The sequence below is a fragment of the Vespa mandarinia genome, chromosome 20 (assembly GCF_050613455.1).
Source record: "Vespa mandarinia isolate Hongniang chromosome 20, ASM5061345v1, whole genome shotgun sequence".
Taxonomy (NCBI): Eukaryota; Metazoa; Arthropoda; class Insecta; order Hymenoptera; family Vespidae; genus Vespa; species Vespa mandarinia.
This window is the reverse complement of record NC_140829.1, coordinates 86,449-110,832: the sequence shown is the minus strand read 5'-3', so window position 1 is coordinate 110,832 and position 24,384 is coordinate 86,449. Positions and strand designations below refer to the sequence as shown.

At 38.7% G+C, this 24,384-nt stretch overlaps 3 protein-coding genes across 8 annotated transcripts in view; 1 reads left to right on the top strand and 2 right to left on the bottom strand.

Moving 5' to 3' along the window:
- LOC118448350 (phytanoyl-CoA dioxygenase, peroxisomal-like) overlaps positions 1-21,876 on the top strand; it is a 30,065-nt gene extending 8,189 nt beyond the window's left edge. For 2 of the 4 annotated variants that reach the window (XM_085662906.1, XM_035881511.2), the window contains 5 exons: positions 19,533-19,727; positions 19,779-20,015; positions 20,090-20,297; positions 20,375-20,536; positions 20,621-21,876. In XM_085662906.1, the coding sequence (XP_085519032.1) occupies positions 19,585-19,727; positions 19,779-20,015; positions 20,090-20,297; positions 20,375-20,536; positions 20,621-20,761 (891 nt within the window). In that variant the 5' untranslated portion in view covers positions 19,533-19,584 and the 3' untranslated portion in view covers positions 20,762-21,876. The remainder of the gene's footprint in view (positions 1-19,532; positions 19,728-19,778; positions 20,016-20,089; positions 20,298-20,374; positions 20,537-20,620) is intronic. The other 2 variants (XR_014983333.1, XM_035881510.2) reach the window with 2 other exon arrangements.
- On the bottom strand, positions 1,600-19,539 carry LOC118448341 (uncharacterized). Of its 2 annotated transcripts, XM_035881481.2 has the most exons (10): positions 18,795-19,539; positions 9,480-9,636; positions 9,206-9,402; positions 7,767-7,904; positions 7,309-7,615; positions 6,020-6,268; positions 5,604-5,835; positions 5,295-5,540; positions 4,691-5,019; positions 1,600-4,253 (listed from the first exon to the last, which is right to left on the bottom strand). In XM_035881481.2, exons 2-10 carry the CDS (start codon positions 9,579-9,581, stop codon positions 3,939-3,941), a joined length of 2,115 nt encoding a protein of 704 aa, XP_035737374.2. In that variant the 5' UTR covers positions 9,582-9,636; positions 18,795-19,539; the 3' UTR covers positions 1,600-3,938. The 2 variants fall into 2 exon arrangements, with proteins under 2 accessions (XP_035737374.2, XP_035737372.2); XM_035881479.2 differs by having other exon boundaries at positions 5,295-5,835.
- Positions 20,374-22,608, bottom strand: LOC118448349 (SREBP regulating gene protein). 2 transcript variants are annotated; one of them, XM_035881509.2, is made up of 4 exons: positions 22,338-22,608; positions 21,594-21,848; positions 21,298-21,513; positions 20,374-21,189 (listed from the first exon to the last, which is right to left on the bottom strand). In XM_035881509.2, the coding sequence occupies exons 1-4, from the start codon at positions 22,356-22,358 to the stop codon at positions 20,845-20,847; spliced, it is 837 nt and encodes a 278-aa protein (XP_035737402.2). In that variant the 5' UTR covers positions 22,359-22,608; the 3' UTR covers positions 20,374-20,844. The 2 variants fall into 2 exon arrangements, with proteins under 2 accessions (XP_035737402.2, XP_035737401.2); XM_035881508.2 differs by having other exon boundaries at positions 21,944-22,603.
- Positions 22,609-24,384: the final 1,776 nt, after the last annotated feature.

The following is a 24,384-nucleotide window of genomic DNA, read 5'->3' as shown; positions in this document are numbered from 1 at the left end:
TCCGAGAACCAATCCGCGGCGCTTCGCGTTCGTCAGGATTCATTCATGAAGAAAATCGTTAAGAAACCAACCGTTCGTCAACCGTTAACGGCGAACGCTCTTTCCTTATTCTTTTTCTACTCAAAAACAATGCAATTGACATTACAATTCGTTCGTTCGAAAATCAAATTCGTTAAAAAACGACTCCATCCTTTTATTCAACATTTTACTTTTTTTTTCTTCTTCTTCTTTTTTAACCGATCCAACGGGAAACGTACCGACGACGGATTCGATTCTATGACCACAGCGAGATAATTGCAACGAATAATAGCTCCGAGCGAAGCCATTAGGGGAAGCGAGAATAATGAACCACTTGCGACGCGTCTCGGTACCTTAAGTCCGTTTATAGCAGAGACACAATTTCTATTTCTCTCTCGCTCTATCTCGCTGTTCGATACAAGCACGGCGCTTCGTTGATTTTTATTTCGAAAAAGTCAATACTCCCGACTCTCCTTATCCTTCCTCTTTCTCTCTCTCTCTCTCTCTCTCTCTCTCTCTCTCTCTCTCTCTCTCTCTCTCTCTCTCTCCTCTCTCCTCGTTGTAATGCTTTTTACAAAGGGGAATGGGAAAAGAAAGAGAAGATGTATCCCAAACGATTTCGATTTTGTACGATTCTGTTTCTCTTCTTTTCTTGTTTTCTTTTTTTTTCCTTCCACCGCCATTTATAATCTAACATTATACATACAGATGTTATTTTTCTTCGTTATTATCATACCGCGATCGTCGATTAATTAACGATTAGATAATCGATAATCGATAATCAAGAGTAGGGATACGCATAACGATTCGCAGACAAGGATTTTCAAACGCCAAACTCAATGATTCGTAATACCGGATGGGAATGGAGTAGAGGAGAAAGGATTAGCTCGCGTAAGATTATTCGCGAATACCTACTCGTTAGGTATATCGTGTCTCTGAACGAACGAACGTCTAACACTAACTGGTACATTGCAAGAGTAGCAGCTTTGGCGATATCGTCGTTCGTTCTCGTCGCGCTTAATTGGACCAAGAAGCGGATAATACTTTCGTCGTAGAACGTGTGTCTACTGACCGGGAGATCGGAAACTGCCGGACGCGTTTCTTCTTCCGTTTCTCTCTCTTTTTTTTTTTTTTCTTTTTTTTTTTTTTTCTTTTACTTTCGAGTCGGAAATATTCGTTCGAAAATAGAAGGAAAATTTACTCGTTTCGAATCGCTTCGTTATTATTCGCTACCGTAACAATGGAATATAAACGAAACATCGTCGATCTTTCAAGGTATTTGATGGATTTCGCAGCTAATTATCTTATTCTTATTACTAATATTATCTACTTGTATGTACAGTCATATATATCCGACGGAATTTTTCAATCTTCTGCGCCAAAGTACAGGACGTAGAAATTTTCTAAACTCAAGATCCTGTACTCGTGATAATTTTTTTTCTTTCTTTGTTTCTTTCGCCCGGAACGAAGAAGGGACCGTAACCCGTCCTATCTCTCGTAGTCTGGCGCCAACTTGGCGCGTCTCTCGGCCACGGCACCGTAGAACCATTTTCCACACGATGAGACATTTTTCTGTTCCCCCCCCCCCCCCCCAAGACAAACCTTACGTCTCGAGACTTTTCCAATCATCGTGTTCTATCATTTTCGTCTAGGCACCGTAGTCACAGCTCTTAGAGGATCCTCCCGAAAAATTCTTCCCGGTCTATAATCTACTAACATGTCGGGTCTTCCCCTTTTAATTTTTAAGGACTTGTACTTAAATTCTTCTTTACTTACTCGCCGATCTCGCTTATCAAAACGTGCATCTTTATTTCTAATCCATCCTATTTATTCCTTCGGCTAGTTTTGCTTAAAAAAAATAATCGAATGGGTTCGTATTCTTGATTTTATACGGAACGTTCGCGGTAATATAATAAAGCCTTTTCCTTATCACTCGCTCGAGTTTCGCCGATTTGATGTATAGACTCGATTATCGATATTAATTGAAATCGTGTCGCGAGTCGACCAAACTCGATAAAGACCTAAACTAAAAATAATTTCAACGCGAGAGACGTTAATAGACGGACATTTGATTTCGCGGTAGTTGCGATCGATAATATCGAGTAAGAAGCATAAAGAAAGAAAAGAGTGAAGGAGAGGGGGACAATAAAATTTGCTCGTCTACTCTTTGCGGACGGAATATCTAGAAATAGAGTTGGTTATATAGCGCTCTTTGGAACTATTATGTATTCTCAAAACTTGAAAATTTTCATCGTAAAATCATTTTTCTTTTTCCTTCCTTTTCCCTTTTCCTCTATTTTTCTTTTCTTTTTATTTATTTATTTCATATTTTTCATAGACTCGCTGTAGGAACGTATCGGCGCCACCTTCGTTCTTTCTTCGGTTAAATATTAATAACTACGAAAAAAGTCGAACATTACATTTATGCCGATGATTTAGGTCGACGACATCCATGAGTTTCTCATTAACACGTAATTCTTATCATTTCGTTTAACGATCGACCGAGCAAATACAATTATAACGAAACTCTCTTTTGGCTTAACACGAAATGATTATTTTTTAAGTCATTACGAACGTTGTTACAGCCAGTTAACATGTGTGTGTGTAAATATATATATATATATATATATACACATACATACATACATACATATACATATATTAGGTGTCATTAAAAGATTATTAAGGGACTAATAGCACGCGATAGAAGGATCGTTTGACCTTGTGCCAAGCGATTGCCTCGAACATCGATCAGACGATGTAATATCAAGATAGCGTCTAAAAATGACTCCTCTTCTCGAATTCGTCGGATAGGGAACGATGTCTCTACGTTACTTAAACTACGAAGTGGTCAATGATTTGGAACTTTCCAATAGCTATTGTTTCTCCTCTATTGTCTTATCGTTCTCTGATATTCGAGTCGATTACGTGGAAGGAAGGAAGAGTTCGCTATTAGCGCTTAAAACGCACCGATAATAGACGATATATACGATTTTATCAAGATCTTAAGGTAATATTCTATAATCTATTATAGAAGATCCTTTCCAATCGGAATACTTTCTCGATTAATAATCCGTCGATTGTATTGTACGTATCTTGAGACGTACTTTTTTTTCTTTTTCTTTACGAGGCGGCAGCCGTTGAAAAGAAAGAAAAAAAAAAAACAAAAAAAAAAAAGAAAAGAACAAGTATAGTGCACAATCGATCGATTAACGATTAAGCGTCTTTTCCAACAATGGTCGAGTTACCTCATGATCTATAGGAACTATAGATCGTTCGCTTTCTCTCAAACTCCTACGCGGTTCTTATTTTCTTTGCGTTCCAAACACGAGGACACACAGAGATATCGGTTTATAGTACTTTCCTCGAGAAAGTCGAGGCCATCGGGATCGCCCTCGCCTCCTCTCCCGATGCTGGACAGGAAGAAATATATCATTTCCAGAACGATATATTCGGTAATAGGCCAAAGGCGAAATTTTCGACGATTTTTTCCATATAATCGAAAGTCGATTTCTTCAAAAAACCTGTTCAATCGTAATTGAATAAATAGTATAGGTATATCGGTCCGAGCTATACGTTCGAAATATAGGATATTTGAGAAAAAGACGACTTTCGAAGAGACAACGTACGCGAGAACGTCCAACGTTTTCTCATTGAAATAAGATAAAATAAATAGGGGCGCATAGGATCGATCGACATACTATTTTCAGTTATGCGAGAGCGAAACGAATAACGATGTTTTTGTGCGTTAAGGAATATGTGGGTTGCGATTAAACGGATACGCATTCATTCTCCTCGTATCGTTCACATTGAATTCGCCATTTATCATCGTCGATCAGTCGATAACTATTCTGCCGGTCTTTACAGTTCCGTCTTTAGCTCCAAACCTGGACGAATCGGGGGAAAAAAAATCGCGGGATTTACGGATGAAACGATCTATCCAATAAGAGTGGCCTCATTTGTGCCGCCACGTCATCTCGATCTTCGGACACGTCAGAATTATCCCCTTGCTTTATTCTTCTCCTCCTGCGAGATGCTCCCGACTTTTCTCTTTTCTTCGATCTTTTTTCCTCGTCCTTTCGACCAATTTCTTCCTCTCCCCTTTTTCCAATCACCTCTTTCGTTTCGATCTCTTCGACGCTGCTCCAACTATTCTCGCTCTCGCTTTGATTCCTCTCTTCATTTTTCCTCGATCCCTTTCTCATCCTCGTATCAATATCCTCCTCTCCGTCCTCCTGCGTGTAGATCATACAGATTTTTAATGTACTGCATGATATGCATCGTGATATTTAAATGATTCGTTCAAAGTTAAACTCGCTAGCCGAACATTTGCGGCAACGAACATTGAACCAACTCTCGGCTGATCGCGTTTTACATAAATACCATATGATATCATTAATATACGTATATGCGTACGCGTATGCGTATGTAATATGGGAATCGTTCCGTGTGCTTTTTCCCTTGGAAGAGGGAAGAAAGAAAGAAAGAAAGAAAGAAAGAAAAAAGTTGGATCGTAATCGGTCGAATAGTCGGGAGAGTCGTAAGAAGAAACGAGATCGATTCGACGACCTCATACGTATCTCCTCCTGGTCTATTCTTTTTTTTTTCTTCTGTTCTCAAAATCGATTGGAGTGGTGAACAAAACGAACAGAAGGAATGATATTTTACTTACGAACATTTGCGTCTTGATCGGTAAAGTCGTCGTCGTCGTCGTCGTCGTCGTCGTCGCTGTGTTATCCGTCGTATCGCTACTCTCGCTGTTGTTGTTGTTGTTGTTGTTGTTGTTGTTATTGTTGTTGTTCGGCCTGATGCCAGTTGAAAGTGAATCCTCCTCGAGAGTTCTCACGCGTATCAATCGTCGGCTCGCCGGCCAAACATCCGTCACACTTTTCAAATTATTCTTCCCCATTTTGTGAGCAACAACGCCAGTCGTCCAAACGTTTGTTTCGCTACTCCCAGTGCTACTATCGCTTCCGGTACTACAATATCTCCATCTACGTTCTTGGTAGAATCGTCAAAGAGTAGAAAATGAGAGTGAGAGAGAGAGAGAGAGAGAGAGAGCAGTCGGGGAAAGAAAATAATCGAGATATCCGTTGGCTGCCAATAGGCCAAGATCGACGGCAAATGAAAGTATATAATTGATCGATTTCGTTATCATTATTTACATCGTTATTACGAGAAAAATAAATGAAATGAACGGCTATGTTCTACTTGTAAATTTCATCTCGATTACTCTGGTTAATTAAGAAAATGAAAAGGAAAGAAACGATATGTACTTTCGCAGGGTGGATGATGAGCCGAGTTCGAGGGATGAGATTTACGAAGAAGAGGACTCCCACCGTTTTGGCTCTCCTCGCTGCAAGCACGCGTTATAAGAATCCTTGGACTTTGTCTGGGCGTTTCGTTCATACCGATGGAACAACCAGTTCCAATCTCGTTGCCCGTTGCGAAATCGCCTCGATAATGTGGCCCCATTAGACTCGCCGCGCTAGCACTGGACCTCACCAATTTCCCAGTTTCGCCTTCGAATCGATGATCGTGAGATTTCATTTTGAACATCTTTTGAAAATGTTTTGATTTTTTACCTGATTCCGCCGATGGTACTCTAAGCGTGTTACACGAAGCCGCAGGCTGTAATCTCGTACGATGATAATTGAGATTACCGTGTTCGATGCTATTTCCCGATCTGCAGTTACCAATCGCCAATAGTGCTTCGCTAAGACGTCGTTGTAACGGAGGAAATGGAAAGAACGATCCGGTACCACTTCCCGACGGTCTTCTCGAGCCCGCCACGCTAGGCGTTCTTGCCTGTATCTCCTAAAAATTTCAAATACCACACAAAATTCAAGTGAAACACATACACGGATTCTCACTTAAGTAATATCGATTGCGTGATTTAACCTTTTTATGACCAAGGTATTTTCTCTAGAAATTTTTTGGTCGTTATTATTGGTCGCGCGCGAACGGTATACCACCGTGCGATATAACTATTTACAATTACCTGTTGCAATTCGGACTTGGTCGCCTTTTTTCGCCAATAATTTTGCACGGATCGTCTCAGAGTTTGCGATTTCAGACCGTAGAGGAGACCGTTGATCGGCGGAGAACAGGCAAGAAGGAGAGATGCCAAGGAGGCTAGTCGAGGATGCGCCTGGAGACGATCTTGATCGCCGACACCGCAGGATTCCCAAAGTATAAATCCGCAGTAGGGAAAGTACAGCAAATAGAGCGAACCAACTAGTTGCATCACCTAAAAGTTTTTCTTTTCTTCGGCTGAACGTTCCTTTTTATCTTGTCTTTTTTCTCCCTTATAATCGCGATAGTCTTGCGCGATTATAAATTTTCTTATTGGAACGGAAACGCGAAAGCGCTATTTATTATGCATATATCGGATACTGATAGGAATCGACGGATGATGGAACATGGATCGCTCTTTAAAAAGGACAATTAAAAATTTTACTTACGTTAAACTACGTTATCGTAAATTTTTAACGAATCAAATTACTTTTATTCACGTCCAATATCATGAGAAGAGCTTATGCCTAATAAATCGATAAATTAAATAACATATGAACTGGTAACATCTGTTTTTTCTAATCATACTGCGAAAATTAAAACGACGTGACGTGGCGTTATCTCGCGCCGGTAAAATATCATCAAAATGATCTTTCTCGAAGCGGTCGCACATTCCGTCGATCTAGTTCGAAAACGAACGACGAATTCGCCTAGATACCGAACTAATATCTTCGTACGCGTTTATTATTCCGGCTCGTTGTGAACAAATAACAGATAATATTCATTTTATATTCGACTTTAATACCAAACTTTATTTCTTCGATCGATTCGCTTCTCCGATACCGAGAGAGTTATATTTATACATACGGCGATAAGACGAGGACGGAGATGTCTCGACGTTTGCCCATCGAGCATCGAGAATTCGGTACTCTAGTCCGTAATAATAATAACGGAGCCTCGTTACCTCTGACCTTTGCCTTCTTCGTTATAAACGTTAATATAAATACAAATGAGTCCTGGGCATTATTGTCCCAAGGTGATACCGACTGCGGTGATATTGAATTGCACAATAATAATCCCCTTTAAAAAGATCTCATTTATTTATTTCGGATAAATGGATGAACGGTACGAATTTAAGGAGAAAAAGAGAAAAGAAGAATATACTCGCTTGTCGAACGTAATCTTTACGAGGTACTGTGTCCTTATACACACCCACACACACACACACACACAAGGCATACAAGTACATAAATAGAAATATACGTATGTACGAACCGTGCTCGCAGCGCTATGAAAACGAGGAGGACCACCGGCCGAGGGTGCCGTGACCGTGGGCACGAAAAATGGATTTCGCTGATGGGTGATGGTCACTTGGGCGCTTAATGTGACCTCGTAGATTGCACTAGCGATACGATGCCGATGATAACGCGCTATACCGAGGACTCGCAAATTGCAGACCGTCACGAGAATCGCCGGCAATGCCAAGCCGAGAATCGCGTAAACCGCGCCGTAAAGTGCAGCTGCAGAACCCCAACTTCCGTTTCCAAAATCTGGTGCACAACAGCCTAAGCCTGGACTGTATCTATCGGAATGACGGTCGGACGATTTAGGAGGATTTTTAAGAAATCGAAAGATTTTTGTTTCTTAAAGTTTGATTGTTTTTTTTTTTTTTTCTTTTCTTTTTCCATAAGTAAAATATGTAAAAGAGAGAAGAATAATACCGATACTCTAACCTGTAAGGTGGTACCAGGCCGGAGAACGGTGGTAGAGACAAGAGAAGGGCTCCCGTCCAGGAAGCTGCCAAACCGAGGTTCACTCGTCGGGGTGATACCAGTGCCGCGTAATGCAACGGCGCGGCGATAGCGTAATATCTGTTAAAACGGAAATACCGAGTCAAACCTGAGTCTGAATATTGCGCGTTTTTATTCGCACGTTATCGATACGTTCGTGTTAAGCGTTGCGTATGTCCTTTTAATTTTCCTCGGCTTAATAAGCAATTTTAATGTTTCCGCTAAAGCGGAATTTCATTAACGTTTCATAACGTTGAAATACTTTTTTATCGATTCTTCGTAAATATATTTTTATACCGATTTCAAACAAACTCTTACAAGATAATTTTATTAAACTTTTTAAATATATTAAACATTAACTTTGATACGACCAAACTGGTATACGCATCGCTTTATAAAGAATCGAGCGAAAATGTGTCTCTCGTTATTGATAAATGGATCATCCGATCCTTTTTATTGCTACGAAATCGAAAGAGTTATTTCGAATGGTAACATTTTCTCTTGCTCTCGTTCTCTTAAAAGACCATACTCTTTCCCATTTCTTGACTGTAATGGAACGACGAGTTGAGTAAAGAAAGTTGGATAAAATAGGACTCCTTATCAACGGCAAACCGCTCTTGTGCCGATTGACAGCGTAAAAGACAAAAGGATCGGATCCACGGAATGTCATTATTGACATGTCGTATCGAAGGGTCTGTTGTCCTTTATATCGGTCTCATATGACGAGCCAATGTGCTTGAAGAATAAAACGGAGCTAGATTTATCGTTCATTAAAAGGCTTTTACGAGCGAGGTTACTATATACGATAAATTGAAAAAGCTATGATTTATGATATTTTCCGAGGAAATACCGATCAAATTATTTTCTAATATTTTACTTGAAGCTTTACCGATTGCAAATAACTCTTTCAAATGTTGTATGTATATATTTGACTTGATATTTTGAGTAATATACGCGAACGGAGCAAAAAGGAGAACGGAAAATTAGAAAAACAATCGTCGAAACTTTCTACTTGTTACTGCGAGAAACTCTTCGATCGAAAAAGCTTCTCGAACTCTATGTATCGGAAAACGCGTCGGAATAATACAAAACGACTCTATGGTAGAAAAGGAAAGGAAGAGAGAGAGAGAGAGAGAGAGAGAGAGAGAGAGAACGTGACAACTTCCGACGTTGACCAAGTGAGATTTTTATGGGCTTCGCGTTCGACTTCGAACGAAGCGAAAACGTTTTCGTATGGAGATAACTTTAAAAGGTATGTACGCAGGTAACAAAGATTGCCGTGTATGCGATAGATAAATAGTAGAGCAAAATTCTGCTATTTCTTATCGACGTCTATTTTTTATCGACGACAAAGAGACGACATATTATTTTGAAAGACTCACCGATCGCAGTTCAGTCCCGTGACGGTCCACAATGCGACGGGATGTAAAAGGGCTAAGAGAAAGCCATGAAATACGCACCAACTGCCGGCTATTGGCCAAGGTGTAGTAGTAAAGATCAGTAATATCAAACACACGGCTGCCTCGACCGCGCCAAGATGAATCAGTAGCAACGTATTTGCCGTTTGCTGCTGCTGCGTCTACGAAAAGATATAATCGTTATCACCATCGTTAATTATCCTTTCGACCTGATATATCAAGTCGTTATTAAGTTTACCTGTTTACCAAGACCAAGAACAACGAGCAGAACGTAGACGTTAAGAAGAAGGCCCAAAGCGCAGGCAAGGATGAGAGGGACGCCAAAGGCCCAAGGGCCCATTCCTCCCCTTTCTCCTACGTGAATTTATTTCCTCTTGGAACAGATTCTCTCTCCCCTAAACGAAGAAAACTTAAGATAAATTCTCCAAAACGAATCTCAAACGGATTCTCGTACCGAGTCCATTCCAATTATTGCGAATTGTCATATAATCGTAAGAATCCTATAGAAAAAATAATCGAAACGATTAAATTCTTCCAAAGGATCTATTTAAAACTTCCCTCGAGATACTACGGTACGGGGCAAAAAAGAAAAAAGAAAAGAGATTCTATCGGAAAGATGAATAATTTGGTTTAGGCAAAAACACCAATACTATTGGCAATTTCATTAGAGCAGGAACGAACGGAGTACAACGATGTGGTAAAAGGAGCTCTCGCGAAAACAAACCCACGCACACGCTCTCATACACACATACCATTTTCGTAATACTCCGACGGTTTAATTTGGTTAGGCCTACATTCTGGTACTTCCATTAACGACCATTAATATTCTCTCTCGCTAGTCTACGCTCTTCTAAAGTTCACTGTCTCGTTCATTGTCACATTTTTATCGTTTGTTCATCGAAACTAAGAAAGTATCGGAAGCGCAAATGGGTGAATCGTTGAATCTTCATACATTAACTCGTGATCTCGTTCGAGCAAGGGAGAGCAAAATGACGTCAGAGCCCTTACGCGAAATATTTTCCTCTTGGTCGCTTCGTGCGATACACTTCGTTACTCAGCGTACCGGTCAAATCGAATTGGGTGAATCAGGTTTGCACATTCCCAATCGAGTGTACGGATTACGTTGTCGCGTACTACGTCAACCGCACTCCGTTGAAAACCACTCCGCTCCGAAAGGACACCGAATCAAAGTTTAATCGTATTTTCCTTAATTTTTTTTTTTCTTTTTCCTACCCCTCCGGCTCTTCCCTTTTTCTTTTTTTCCCTTTTTTCCTTTCATTTATACTTTTATATCTCACAATTTTCTTTTTATGCATAATTGATTATCTCGTTCATTAAAAAAAAAAAAAAAAAAAGAAAAAAAAAGAAGGTAACATCACTTTAGAGCTATAACTCCTATAAGTCTTGAAAGTTTCATCAAAATCGTAAGCCAAAGGGATTTACTACGTAAGTAGATCCCTAAGTACGATGTCCTTTTAATGAACGACGAAGAATCGATAAGACGTCGATGGGATTAAGGGATCGTCGAATTGACGTATCGCAGGTCCTTTTTCTCCTTACTTTTCTTCTTGTTTCTTTTTTTTTTTTTTGTTTTTTTCTTCTCCTCCCTTCGCATTCGTCGTACGTCATTTTAAAAGGGAGAAACTCCATATAATAATGTCAGAAGGAGATCGAAGAAATTCTGAAACGAACTGAACTTTCTGAACTTTTGAATGGTCGTACGTCGAGGAAAAAAGAAAGAAACAAACAAAAGAAGAATGGCGTCAATCGACTCGTAAAATATTAAAAATCCTAAGCTTCGAAAGTAACGAAACAAACGGGTTAGAATCGTTGTGGTTACAAAGTTGAAAACTTGGAGGAATGCTTTTCCCTCGATCGATATCTCCTCTCGCGTTCCTTTAAACACGTTCATAATCACGTACAACTTGCAAGGTTTTACGTTCGCGCAATGCAACAAGTATCTCGACTGAATCTTTCTCAAGGTACTCTCTTAGGATTTAATCGTCGATATCAACTCGATTCGTTCGAGAAATAAGGCATCCTTCCTCAGATTGAAAAACGATCGACAGATTGATCGATGTCAACGACGATTATACATACACACACACACACACACACACACACACACACATATATATATATATGTATATATATATATCTCATCGATCTTTAACGCACGTCAGCATGTCGATATAGAATTTTAAGAAGAAAATTACGATTACTCGAATCAATCTTCCTAATCGATTTGGCCTCGAAAGAATATATTTTGACGAGATCGTACGATCCGATCGTTACGCCAAGGTGCATTACCACCGGGTCGATGGCTAATGATTAATGGTTTAGTAAAATGAAGAAGGCTTTCTCTCTCTCTCTCTCTCTCTCTCGCACAAATGAGTTTTTTTCCAAACTTCGTGCGATTCGAGGACTAAAAAAAGGGTTGTAAAAAGGATAGGAAAAAGGTATACGTATATACTGCTCGCGCGAAATAGCGTGGCACGAATGTTTTCGAAAAAGAATCATAATCCGTAGTATTGTCTTGAAATGATAAATTAAATAAATTAAACCGGTACTTATATCGGTGCATCAAAATCCTTGAATTCAATGACTCGTAGAAATGCAAATTTTCAAGATTCCTCTTGGTTATCGATTTTCTTCGGGAAAGTCCATTTACACGGCTGTTCAATGCTAATGTTTAATTCATCTAACCGATCAATTCTAATCTCCTAAATTGACAATCGTCTTAATGCTAGTTTCCCTCGGTCCCTTTGAATAATTCTCACGAAAGATATCTTCCTGCGATTTTCTCAATTTTATTATAAAGGAAGAAAGGAATTCTCCGACGCGTTATCGTCTCGTTCCGTGTCTCGAACTTCCAAAAAAAGCGTCCGACTATGAGCCAATGACTAATTTCTATTCTGAAATTCCATTTCTCTTTTCGTGACTTCTTCAATCGCCACAGCTCGAGGAAAGATTCCTTGACCGGTTACATTCGGACATTATTGTGTCTTGTCTCGGCGAGAAAAGAAAAAAAGGAAAAAAAGAAAAAGAAAAGGGGGGAAAAAAGCGAGTTTGTCAAATTGCAACGTCGACGGGTGTGGTAACTTTATGATGTAGAGTGTAACCGTAGCATTAACAAAATCGTATTAATGTATAATTTCCGGGGCGATGTAATTACTGCGCTGAAATTATACCTCATTTGCTGACGTCATCATCTTCGAGCTATCTTCATTGTTATTAGCGTTTTCTCGGATGAAAATTACCTTCTCTGACGATTTCTACAAACTATTAAAATTCTTCAGAAGAATTCAAGTTATTTGGGAAGAAGAAAAAGTAATATCGAAAATCGTATCTCGCTATCGATTTAATAAACATTTTATTACAACAATCGAACGATTCTCATTTGAAAGAAGACGAAACTTTTTAAAATTCCTCTTATGATGATTCTTCTTTTACTCCTATATCGAGGAGTAGAGGCCTGTCTCCTTCGAAGAATTTATATCCATAAATAACTATAAAATTGGAAAAAAGTAGAAGCTGTTCTGCATGTAGCATCGACTCGAACGAATCGGCTATTTTTTTTTAATTGACATTAAATAGAATGCTTTCTTTCGTGGACATTTAGTTTCGTCCGACGGCACTTGATAAAATTCTAAGACGACGAGAGGTGATTAGTTAGAGGTTCAAATGTATCTTTGCCAAGAGGACGTTCCCTGTGGCAATTTTTCGATATAATCTTTCGTTAGTACAAGACAAGAAAACTGATAGAGAAAAAGGAAGAGCGAGAAATGTAGAGGAGAAGATGATACCTTGGAATTAATCTGCCGCCTTTCTCGAGTGAAATACATTAGCGAGCGAGCTTAATACCCTCTCTCTCTCTCTCTTTCTCGACACAGATTATAAATTATTTAATTAAGTGTTCTTTCAAAGTAGACAGATGCGTCGTTATGCTTGAATATGTTGAAAAGGTAAGAACGATCGAGTCTTCGAAGGAATCTACGAAAGTTAATTAGAGGAACATGAAAAGAGTAAAAAGGGTAAATGATCTTTTCGGAAAATATCGCCGAGTCTCTTTAGATGTAGCTTGAACGTATAACAATACTCTGATTTCTCGAACGTAAAATTTGATATTGAAATATCAAGTGATGGAATGGCAGGGATACTCAAATATAAATAACGCTTACCGTTGTCTATATTATTTCATTTTACAATGTTCTTTAAAACATTTCTCTCTGGTTACATTCCCTTCGCGTTACGATACGACAGAAAATTCAAAAATCGCAATCCGATCCTAACGGGATAACTACAGTAAATTATCCCATGGCATCCAAGAATCAAGAAGATGTCTACTGCGATGTCCGTCGGTGCGATATATGCCGTTATTTGCATATGCGAATATTCGTAAAAAGAAAGAAAGGTTTTAACGAAAATAAAGGCCTTTGCGGCGAAATAAAAATGAAAGGAACGAGAATTCTAAAAGAGTCTGCTGTCTCGTACACGGTCAAATGTCATACGACTCGGTTATTCCTTTCCTCATCGATTAATTAATTTGTGGTAAGCCAACATTATAACATTATATAAGCATCATTATATAAAGAGTATCTATATAAGGATAATATAACTGGATAAAATTCATAAGCGAGCGAGAAAAAAGAAGATATTTATTTCTATACGGATTTCTTTTCGATAAAAGATCCGTCAATATTCGTTCTTGCACGAAGAGAATACTATAGTTTTTTTGTGTTATCGATGATTATACATTTATAAGATTTCCTTGTTAGATCATCGAAAAGCCCTAAGGACATTTGAAGGAAAATCAAAATACCTTGCGCGTATTTCGCACAGGAACGTCAGGATACTAAAGTAACTCTATTTACGAGGACAGGGTGAAGCGGGAAATCGATAATCGATGGTTCGGGAACCAACAACATCCCCTTCGATGTCTATTCTGCTACGTTTTCCATAACTCGTCATTCAATGCACGTGCGCCGATGGAATAACATTTGAAACTCGTAGATATATCATCAGGTATATCAATGCCACGAAATTTTCGTCATTTTCGTCTCTTTCTCTCTCTCTCTCTCTCTCTCTCTCTCTCTCTCATGATAAAAATGAAATCCCCTTACCGCCGTGCGTCGAACGAGATTCGAATTCCGAAGGAAAAAGGAACGAAAGACCGACAAAACAATATCGGTTTCCAAATGAGAAAATTGTTTAACCTAATTGGACTTTGCGAACCCGATATCCGGTATAGAAAGAAAGAGTTTGTTATCCAAGTTGATTTTAAGAAGAAAAATAATTCGAATACCTGCCCAAGTAGTTTGATGTTTCGTAAAAAGAAAAATATAATGTACGATATAATTGAAAGAATTTTACTAAGTATTACACTTAATTTCATTCCCATCTACGAGGAATTCTCTCCATCGAGATGAATCTCCGTCGTCGTTATTCATTGATACGAAGATGAATCGATAGATGTTTGGAAAAAGATGACGATACGAAGGATGCTTCTTTATCGATAACATTCCAAAGAGGAGATTGGCCTTTGATAGATATTACGACGGTAGTCGTGCTGCTGTTAGCGAATGGCTTTAAGGAGAGCAAGGCCACCTACCGATAGGATAGGATATGATCGAAAAAGAAAGAAAATAAGGTAGAAAGATTCTCTGTTTGTACGGACAACGAGTGTGGTCGATCGACACGCGATCGTTAAAAAAAAAAAGAGAGAGAGAAAAAAAAGAAATCGAATGTAGTCCTGTCACGAGCAACCTTCACGACAAATTACGTTAACTTCGTAGAGGTCGTCGAATGATAGTATATTGGATTCCTCTCGTCTATTCTCTTATTTTAAACGTTTAGAAAAAGGTTGAATCAGGTCTCAGAGAATGACGGATCGACCGACTTATATCGAGCCTTCGGAACAACGATCGAAGGAGGAGGAGGTAGTAGGACGAGTATATTTGGCCTTGAGGAAAATTCTCGACGGTACGAGCGTGTCCTTTAAAGAATTTACCGATCCAACGGCAATGACGGCGGCAACGACAACGCTTCTCCCAATTTTGTTTTCGAGAAGATCGAAAGCAAAGGGGGATCATCGGCGAACCCCAGGTCCTTGCCCTCGATCGACCTTGCCCTCCCGTCCTTCGAGATATAAATTCAGATCTCTTCGTGATAGAATACTAATCTCACGTTTAGTATTCTATCGAAATTTTTTGTTCCTTTCACCCTCGAATATTCTCTCTCTCTCTCTCTCTCTCTCTCTCGAGATCGGTAAATTCGGGATATCTCCCCTCCGGAGATATTGTCCTGAGGGGAGCTGCCGAAAATTGTCCAAGAGAAAGACGATTCTACTCGAGCATTTTCTCAATGGTTAAAACATTGACATTATATCGTTTATGGTATAACACGCTTCAATCTAGTATTTAAATCTTACTCCTACAGCTTGTAAGGGAAAATTGTTCTATGATAAGAACTAAAAAAGATTATACCGAGAAACATGCCTCGAGCGAATCTCCCGGTAAAGAGGGAAGGACGACGAACGCTGATGAAACGGGAAACGATGTTAAGGACGGAAAGGGAGCTATCGTATCCGAGAATGGTGAGGAGAAAACGAATGAGAAAAACAAAACGAATGCCAGACGAGTGAAATTTTCCTTAGGCGAGGAGACTACCATTTTCCCTAGCTCAGAAGAGATAGGTCGTTATCGGAGAATTTTCGCCTCTACATAAGTATATATTATCGTTAAGAAAATAGAAAGGGAAAAGAAAGAAAAGAAAAGAAAACTAATAAACGAAAACTCTTCTCAGAAGATACGAAAAATCAAGAAGAAGGAAAAGAGTCCTGCTCTAATCTGCAGGACGAAGTCTGCACGACGAAGGAATTTCTTTATTATTGCGCGGTTCATCTGGTAGCATACAGCATTTGTATTTTGATCATTGTCACGACGATCGTCACGGGCTATTCCATGGCACATTGAAGATTTTACCTTAACGAGCTATTAATCGCGCCTAAACAATATGACGTAGTCGATGTAAAGAAAAAATAAAAAAAAAAAGAAAGAATTTGTAATCGTCCAACGTCGTTCACGACACGAAACGCGTATTATACCCTTGAGTAAATATTATCTAATTATTACATTTAACGACAATGAAACGAAGATTGAGCGATTGTTAAACTCTCTCGCGTGTTATTCGATCGATTGCATTCGATGTCGATCTTCGTTTCTCCTTAGCGCTCGCTCTTTCTCTCCATTATACCCTTCTATCTATTCCCTCTAATTCTCCCGCCCACCTACCGTGCGTCTCCCTTTACATAGATATGTAGATATCTATGTAATCCCTCGTCAGCTGATCTCCCGTAGCTCCTTAAACGGCCGTAAGCTTCGCTTTCTACGAACGTAGGACATAGACGGAAATATCGATGGTAGGAGTCACCGATCCGACGACGAGTATCGATCCGAATACCGAATTGAAACTGGACGACGACTGACATATCGATTCGACTGTATGTCCTACTTTCGTTAAATAGACAACCATAAAGGATACCACTTTTAACTTCCTTCCATCTCCCTTTCCTCTTGGTTAGGACTTTAAGTAGACTTTTATACTTCGAGGCGCTATAGGGACGTAACCAAAGGGGTTCTAACGAAGAAAAGGAGAGAGAGAGAGAGAGAGAGAGAGAGAGAGAGAGAGAGAGAGAGAGAGAGAGAGAGAGGAAAGGTGGCTTTTTCACTCTTCCTCTCTTGATCGACATCACCGATCCCGATAGTAACTCGCTCCCCGTTAAACTTCCTCGAATAAAATCGAACTAAATTTAATGGACCAAACTTTACGCTAATTACATTGCCCGAAGCGCGCTTACGTATCCGTTTATACGGCTATTTGATTTTTTCCCTTTTTCATTTCATTTATTTTCTTTAAATTATAATTTCCATTGAAAACAATGTGATAAAATATTGTTGTCCGAACGACTTGATTCGAAATGGAAGCATCGACGACGTTATCGGCGGGATCCTCCTCTCGAGTTGGGATCTTTCTGAACGAGTTCACGAAAAAGACTTAGAAAGAATCTTTATCTTTTGCCCATAGAAATGTTAATTTCCCTTATGCGTCATAGAAGGAAAACGTTTCTCTCGAGACAATTTAACTCCATTGCGGTAATCTATTTTAAAACTAGCTCCGAATGAAAAACGTTACATCGGCGTTGACTCAATTTTTTATTGATTTTCGATGCGTACATTCTAATGTTAATGGAATTTACTTTTATACTTTCTATCGAGTAAAATCAATCTTATTTTTCATCATTCATTTTAAATCATTTGGAAGCATTCTTTTTAATATTTATTGCGGTTGTTAAGAAAGAAAATAAATATATTAACTTGTCCTAATAACTTTTCTCTTATCGATGAATATTCTGTTGTTGTTGTTTTTTTTTCTTTTTCCGAAACGTTTAAATGATTCCTTACGTTCAAAAATGAAGCAGTTTATATCGGTTCGATTGTTAAAACGCTTATTTTAAATAGCATCACGTACATAAGCACGTAGGTATATGTCGAGGAAAAAAACGACTTATTTTTCAGTTAAAGAACTGGAACGACCGACTACGTTAGAATTTTTTGAAAGAAATGCCGCGAGCAATGCTCTTGCCAGGAAGCATTACTTCATCGAACCGAGGACAGGGGTGCCACGATGTCTAGCCAAGTAGTTTATTCGGTATCTCAGCCAAGTCGGAGATATACACGAATTCTCTCCTCTTCTTTTTTCCTTTCGTAATTTTTTTCGAAAACTTTTCTCACCGTTATCCTACACGAGAGCGTAGTACTTATTTTGCGACACATCCTTCTTACAACTTTGGTTGTACGAAGGGAAACAAAGGGAAAGATGCAATTAATTTCCAACGAGATAATCGAGACTTTTCGAAACAATAAAAGACGACGAGCTGCAACGACCGATGCACTAAAAGCTCATACAGCGTGATTGTCTCTAGTTTAACGCTCAAAATTCAAATAAATAATTTCAAATGATGAAGAGAAAAAGAAAAAAGAAAAGAAATAATCGTAGCTGATATTACGAGTAAACGGTGAGAAGAGGAATAAGTTGCGATGAAATTATTGCCTAGCTAGAGACACCGCCTTGTGTCTATGTTCGTGCCTATGTATGCAAATATATATATATATATATATATATGCATATTTATATATATACATATTTTTATATATATATATACGCATATCCACATTGCAAAGGTCGGTCCTATGGCACGGCTGGTTCTCGAAAGGTTGAAGACCTTCCCTCTTCATTATTAACACGATGTACATCGATTTTGTCTGCCTAGCTTCGTAAACTCGTTTCCATTTTACGAGACTACGGAAGACAACGTGTTAGTCCTCTCTCTCTCTCTCTCTCTCTCTCTCGAAAGTTGCACGTTCTACCCTCGCAATCTTATCATTCAAGATGAAAATCAACGTCGAGAAATATCAAAGAGAAAATATTAAAGGTTCGCGAAAACGACGAAACACCTGTTGTTCCGTTTCGACGAGAAAGATCGTATACTTACCCCACAAGGATAGATCGATGTCGATCACGCGATTGTTACAGGCTCGATCTTCGTAGTCAACATCGCCGTTTGGACACATGAAATTTCACTCGCGAGAATTTTAGATCGAAAGATTCGAAAGATATTACTATATTTCTATCTTTTCTTTTATTCTTTTTTTCAAAAAGAAGAGAAAAAGTGAAAGAAGCGAGAATAAGGAAAAGAGAAAAAAGTGAGAAAACGAAGAAAAAATAAAAAAAAGAAAGAAGGAGAGTAACGACACATGGCAACTACGCTTTTCAACGATTTTCTTTAAAAACGGAAAGAAAAGATATTTTCTCTTTTTGAAAGGAGGAGGCACCGTTTACTCGACCGTGTTCGCTCGCTCGCGCGCGAGCAGCAGCGACGACGAGCGAGGGTCGTCGCCGTTTGCGCGACCACCCCCCCGGTATATTCTATCCCTTTGATGCCACGTGCTGATGCCGAGAAACGCGCACGTTCCAAAAGGGAAAGAGGGTTGCCATGATCCCCCTACCCTAACACATAATGTCGACTTACGTCGGCGCTTTTCCACGCGCGGTTTCACGCGCAAACGCCGGATTCTCTACGACCTCGAGTCAAGTCGACGAGTTAAGAAGAAGAAGAAGAAGAAGAAAAATTCATTTCCTTATCGCCTAAATCATGCTTTCCTATCCGACGATACCTCGCTTATATAATATATACATATACCCGTACATACGTATCTTATTGTTCTTTCAGATTTGACGCGGTCCCGATATACCCTCTCGATAACGAAAGAGAATTGCAAAAAATGCCAGATACACCGACCATATTCCGTTTCACTAACAACAACGACCACTTGACTTTCAATCAGCGCTTATTCTACGAGAAAAATGGATTTTTAATCATTCCCGATCTTATACCGCAACGTATATTGGACAAGTGTTCAAAGAGGTAATTGAAAACGATCGCGATCCTTTCAAAGGATCAGTTTTTATTTTCTAGATACGACGACATCATTTCCCGAAATATCGATCCAGGACTTATCACGATTATGCGCGACGTAGCCGATAGGAAATTGGTCAATAAGATACAAAACATTAATCACGATCAAGTATTTGAAGAATATTTCGAATATGACAAGTTGTTGGATATCGTCGAGTGTATCACGGGCCCTAATATAATGGCCATGCATAGCATGTTAATAGCGAAACCGCCGGACGCAGGATACGGTTCGAGTTCGTAAGGATCTTTTATTCTTATTATCCATTTTTATATGTTTTATATGATTTATCAAGATCCAACGATATTTCCAGACATCCACCGCATCAGGACCTTCATTATTTCCCTTTTCGGCCGGCCGACAAGATCGTAGCAACTTGGACCGCAATAGAGCCGTGTAATCGTTCGAACGGTTGCCTTTACGTTATTCCCGGAACTCATGGACTTGATAAACTCTACGAGCACGATTATCCTCCTGGCTCGAAACCGAATACAGTAAACAAGTTTTATTACGGTATTTTGGTAAGTAATCGCAAAAGATTGTATTTCACCGATACACTTTGCGTAATAACATCTTTTTTTTTTTTAACCTTTTTAAGGATTTACCACCGATGGACGACAGATCCTATATCGTAATGAAACCCGGCGATACAGTCTTCTTCCATCCTTTGCTCATACACGGATCCGGCATTAATCGATCCAACGGATCGAGAAAGGCCATTTCTTGCCATTACGCCTCCTCCGACTGTTATTACATCGAGGTATTAACATGGATATATATTATCAATTTTTACTTGTTTTCCAAATTCTTATCCAAGTAACGGTAAATAATATTATTCGCGCAGGCTAAAACTCCAACGGAAAAACAAAATCAAAATGAGATTCTAATGGCTTTCAAAAAACGATTCCCTAATTCGAATGTAACGTATGAGGATATTTGGAGACTCAAATCCAAGCTTGTGCGCGGCGCTCGATCCTCGTTGTAGACCTCTCTCTTGTTCACATTTGCGCGGTAACTATTTTGTAAAATAATAATAATAATAATAATAATAATAAAGATGGTTAGTTTTCAAAGATGACAACAGGAAAGGAAATTTGCCCTGTCGAGGGTAATTGATTGCACGACAGAAGAAGATGTAACGACAACACCGTCGTTGTCGCGATTATTATTCAGTGACTTGATATCACGACGATGTCGTTGATGATTATAAGGTGGTTGAAGAGTGTAACAATGTTTCGAATGAGGATCTTTATAGGTATTCTCATGTCGCACGCTAGCACTGGATGTACGACAGGCGGCGAGGCAAGTTTGAAATCGATCCATATTGCGAAGACGCACCTTTACCGTATCTTCTTCCTTTATTCTCGGAAGATTTTTACCACTTTCTACGGTATCCTTCTTTCCCTTTATATGCTGTTAACATAATAATAATAATAATAATAATAATAATAATAATAATAATAATAATAATAGGAGCGTACCTTAGACTTAATTACTTAGAACAAATAGGAAGAGGAATACCTTGGCAGGATGTAAACAACAGGAAACGCAATATTCGTAAATAGCACAGCATCCTTGAGCATTACACGTCTTACAACTGTATCTCTCCTTAAGGGCCGTAATCGTGGCCTCTTCCGTTTTATACGGTTGCTTCTGTTCCCTGCTACAGCAACCATTAGACAAAAGTTCGTGCCTGGCACATACTACTCCGTGCTCGTCCACTATCAATACTTTGCCCTAAAAAATAATTTCATCCTTTCTTTCTTTTATAAACATAAGACGCCTTTCGAGCGTGTAATATATCTACAACAATATACCTGTACAGAATTGCGGCATGGTCGATTAGACGTATCGCTGTCATTTAAGTTAGACGGCGAATCTATATCTAAGCCATTTTCATTAGCTCCTCCTTCGTTTGGAACATCGATACCCCAAGATTCACGTGGTTTACCGGATGCTTTAAGTTGTTGTGACGGAACGTCGTCGTCAGAAATCATATCGTCGTTGTTGTTGTCATTCATTATCAATCCCTCCATATCGTCGAGATCGCTATCCAATTCTATCGATCTACTCTGTAATAAATAATATTATTTTAATCGACCTTACAAACGTCATATTCAACCTTATACATTGATCCTAGCTATCCTTAGAAAAATCCTCTCCTTACCTCATTGCGGAATAAAGAAAAAGCGCAATAAGTCAGCGACAATGTAAATATAAGTCCCAAAACTAAACGCCGACGAATAATCCTAACGAATCCCGTGTATCCTGCCATGGTTATATAATTCGTAACCGAGCACAAAACTTTAAACTTTTCCTCTTAAACTTTTAAACATTTTTATCGTTTAGGTATACCTATTAGATTCATTGTATACCAAAATATTATCCGAGATAAGATATTTCTCGACATATAGGATTAACACGCATAAACGGTAAATATCACCAAATCTCTTGCAAAAGGAGGTTATGTTTCCATTGGACTTTTCAGCATATCTATTTTGTAACATTCGCGAATATTTCTTTTTAATCGTACCGAATCACTGCGAATACTTGTTGATTACCTTGCTTGATATCGAGGACATAGATATATAGAATCGATCAAAAGCACGACATTTAAGAAAATCCTGAAATTAGATCGCAAGAATAGATTTCTTTGTTTCTTCTGTCGAACGCTAGATGGCTTATAACATATCGTCTCGTTACATACGCATGTGGATAGAGTTTGACAAGGCGCATAATTAATACGCCGACAAACGCACGTTGCTTGGAAACCAACCAAAAAAAAAGTGAGAGCCAACAAACTAAAATCCGGGAACTAAAAAAAATAAATCATTTAATCTGTCATAGCCGCCACAAACTTTAATAACTTGTGTAAAATTAAATAAATATATCATAATCATTCTTTGATTCGCAAAGTTTCTATTTACTACGACGACATCTAGCGTTCGCGTTTACAAACTTATGCCGCGTAAATCGATAAAAATCGATTGACTTATAATACATATACAACGATAGATGCATTTTATACATATGCATCTTGTGATACGCACACGAGGGAAACATTGTGTACCATTGTTAAATATATTGTTTATTTGCAATAATATTGTTTCATCGTACGTAGCTCGTACTTATAATTTTACAGTATAAGAAGCATAAACCATGTAAAAGGGCGCGATTTTATATCGATTAATCGATAAATGATGACAGCTTTCTTAAACTTATCAACGATCGAACGATATGACATTAAGTAAAATAAAATGGGTACTATCGTTTGCTATATTTTTATTAATTTTCTCTACTCTTATTTGGACTTCGATACATCTTGGTCAAATTAGAAGTATGGAAATGTGAGTACACACACGCACACGTGTATATATATATATATATATATTTATATATATACGCGACCATTTTCATTTTAAAGACGTTGCAAAAATTGCATAATTTGTTCTTACCTCTTTTAAAACGACTTAATAAAAATTATTCGTGGCAGCAGTAATTCTAATAGGAGCGATCAAAAGCATACAACTATATCGAACAAGGAAGAAGAGGAATCGGGATTCGGAGAATATTTAACGAGTAAAACTGTAACTACCGATAGCGTTATCGAATATACCGACAGTTCCGGTTTTTGGGGTATACTTCCTGGTAATCATACGATTCTTCCTTATCTTTTAATTCGAAACAATGGGGATCATTTTACAAAAGGATCCCGTAAGAAACGAACGAGCTCGCTACAGTTTCGAATGTCTCCCTCGGCAACGTAAACAAAAATCACGTTCGTATCATGACGAACGATTGCAAATCAAACGAGTCCTTCTTTTTACAGAACGAAATAGAACCTAAAACGTGATTTTGACCACGTCGTTGTTTTGTTCCAATGTCAAACGCACGTAAAAATCATCGAATAGTTAAAATACATTTTTTCTTATCCTTACACACACACACACACACACACACGCGCGCGCGCGCGCGCGTATATATATATATATGTATATATGTATATTTCGTTTTTTTTGTAATTTATTCGTGACTTTTTGGGAAAAGGTTCGTTAGCGAACGACGAAAGGTTAGAAGAACAAGTGGGAACATCTGGCTTGTGAGAGAAGACTCTTAACTTGATTTATGTATTCTTTCTATAGAAGGATGAACCATTTTAGGAGACGAATTTCTTTTCAAGGAAATTTCAAGGCTTTTTCGAACGAACGAAGCATTCTTCGTTCACTTTGGTGTTAATAATGTACACCAAAGTACTTTTGGCGACTGTACTTGAGAACATCGAACGATATCTAGGATTTCGAATTACGCGGACATCGACGAAATATTAGTTAACGTTAAAATGCGATCAAAACGCTTTTTAAACAAAGAGACAAGGTCGATCCGATCGTTTCGACGGTAGATTCGTAACGTGAGTTTGACCTTTGTCCTTTGAGTTTTCTCTCAGATTCTTCGGCTTAAAAAATTTGTCGTATCGTTCCGCGCGACGAAGGACGTTCTTCTTTTCTCATCTCTCTCTCTCTTTTTCCCCCTCGCAGCTACTCGGACGAAAGTAAACAAAGGACCGTCGTAATAGTCCAGTTAGTTCCATAAAGTGCTGCTAGAGCGCTC

Excerpts from the sequence above, each read along its gene's own strand:
- LOC118448341 (XM_035881479.2), bottom strand. The coding sequence starts at position 9,581 with ATGGGCCCTTGGGCCTTTGGCGTCCCTCTCATCCTTGCCTGCGCTTTG. Across the intron at positions 5,836-6,019 it reads CCAAGTCCGAATTGCAACAG|GAGATACAGGCAAGAACGCC; the intron begins GTAATTGTAAAT and ends TGAAATTTTTAG. Across the intron at positions 4,254-4,690 it reads CGATCAAGACGCAAATGTTC|GAGGACGGAGAGGAGGATAT; the intron begins GTAAGTAAAATA and ends ATCTACACGCAG.
- LOC118448349 (XM_035881508.2), bottom strand. The coding sequence starts at position 22,051 with ATGGCAGGATACACGGGATTCGTTAGGATTATTCGTCGGCGTTTAGTT. Across the intron at positions 21,514-21,593 it reads CATGCCGCAATTCTGTACAG|GGCAAAGTATTGATAGTGGA; the intron begins GTATATTGTTGT and ends ATTATTTTTTAG. Across the intron at positions 21,190-21,297 it reads GTTGTTTACATCCTGCCAAG|CATATAAAGGGAAAGAAGGA; the intron begins GTATTCCTCTTC and ends TTATGTTAACAG.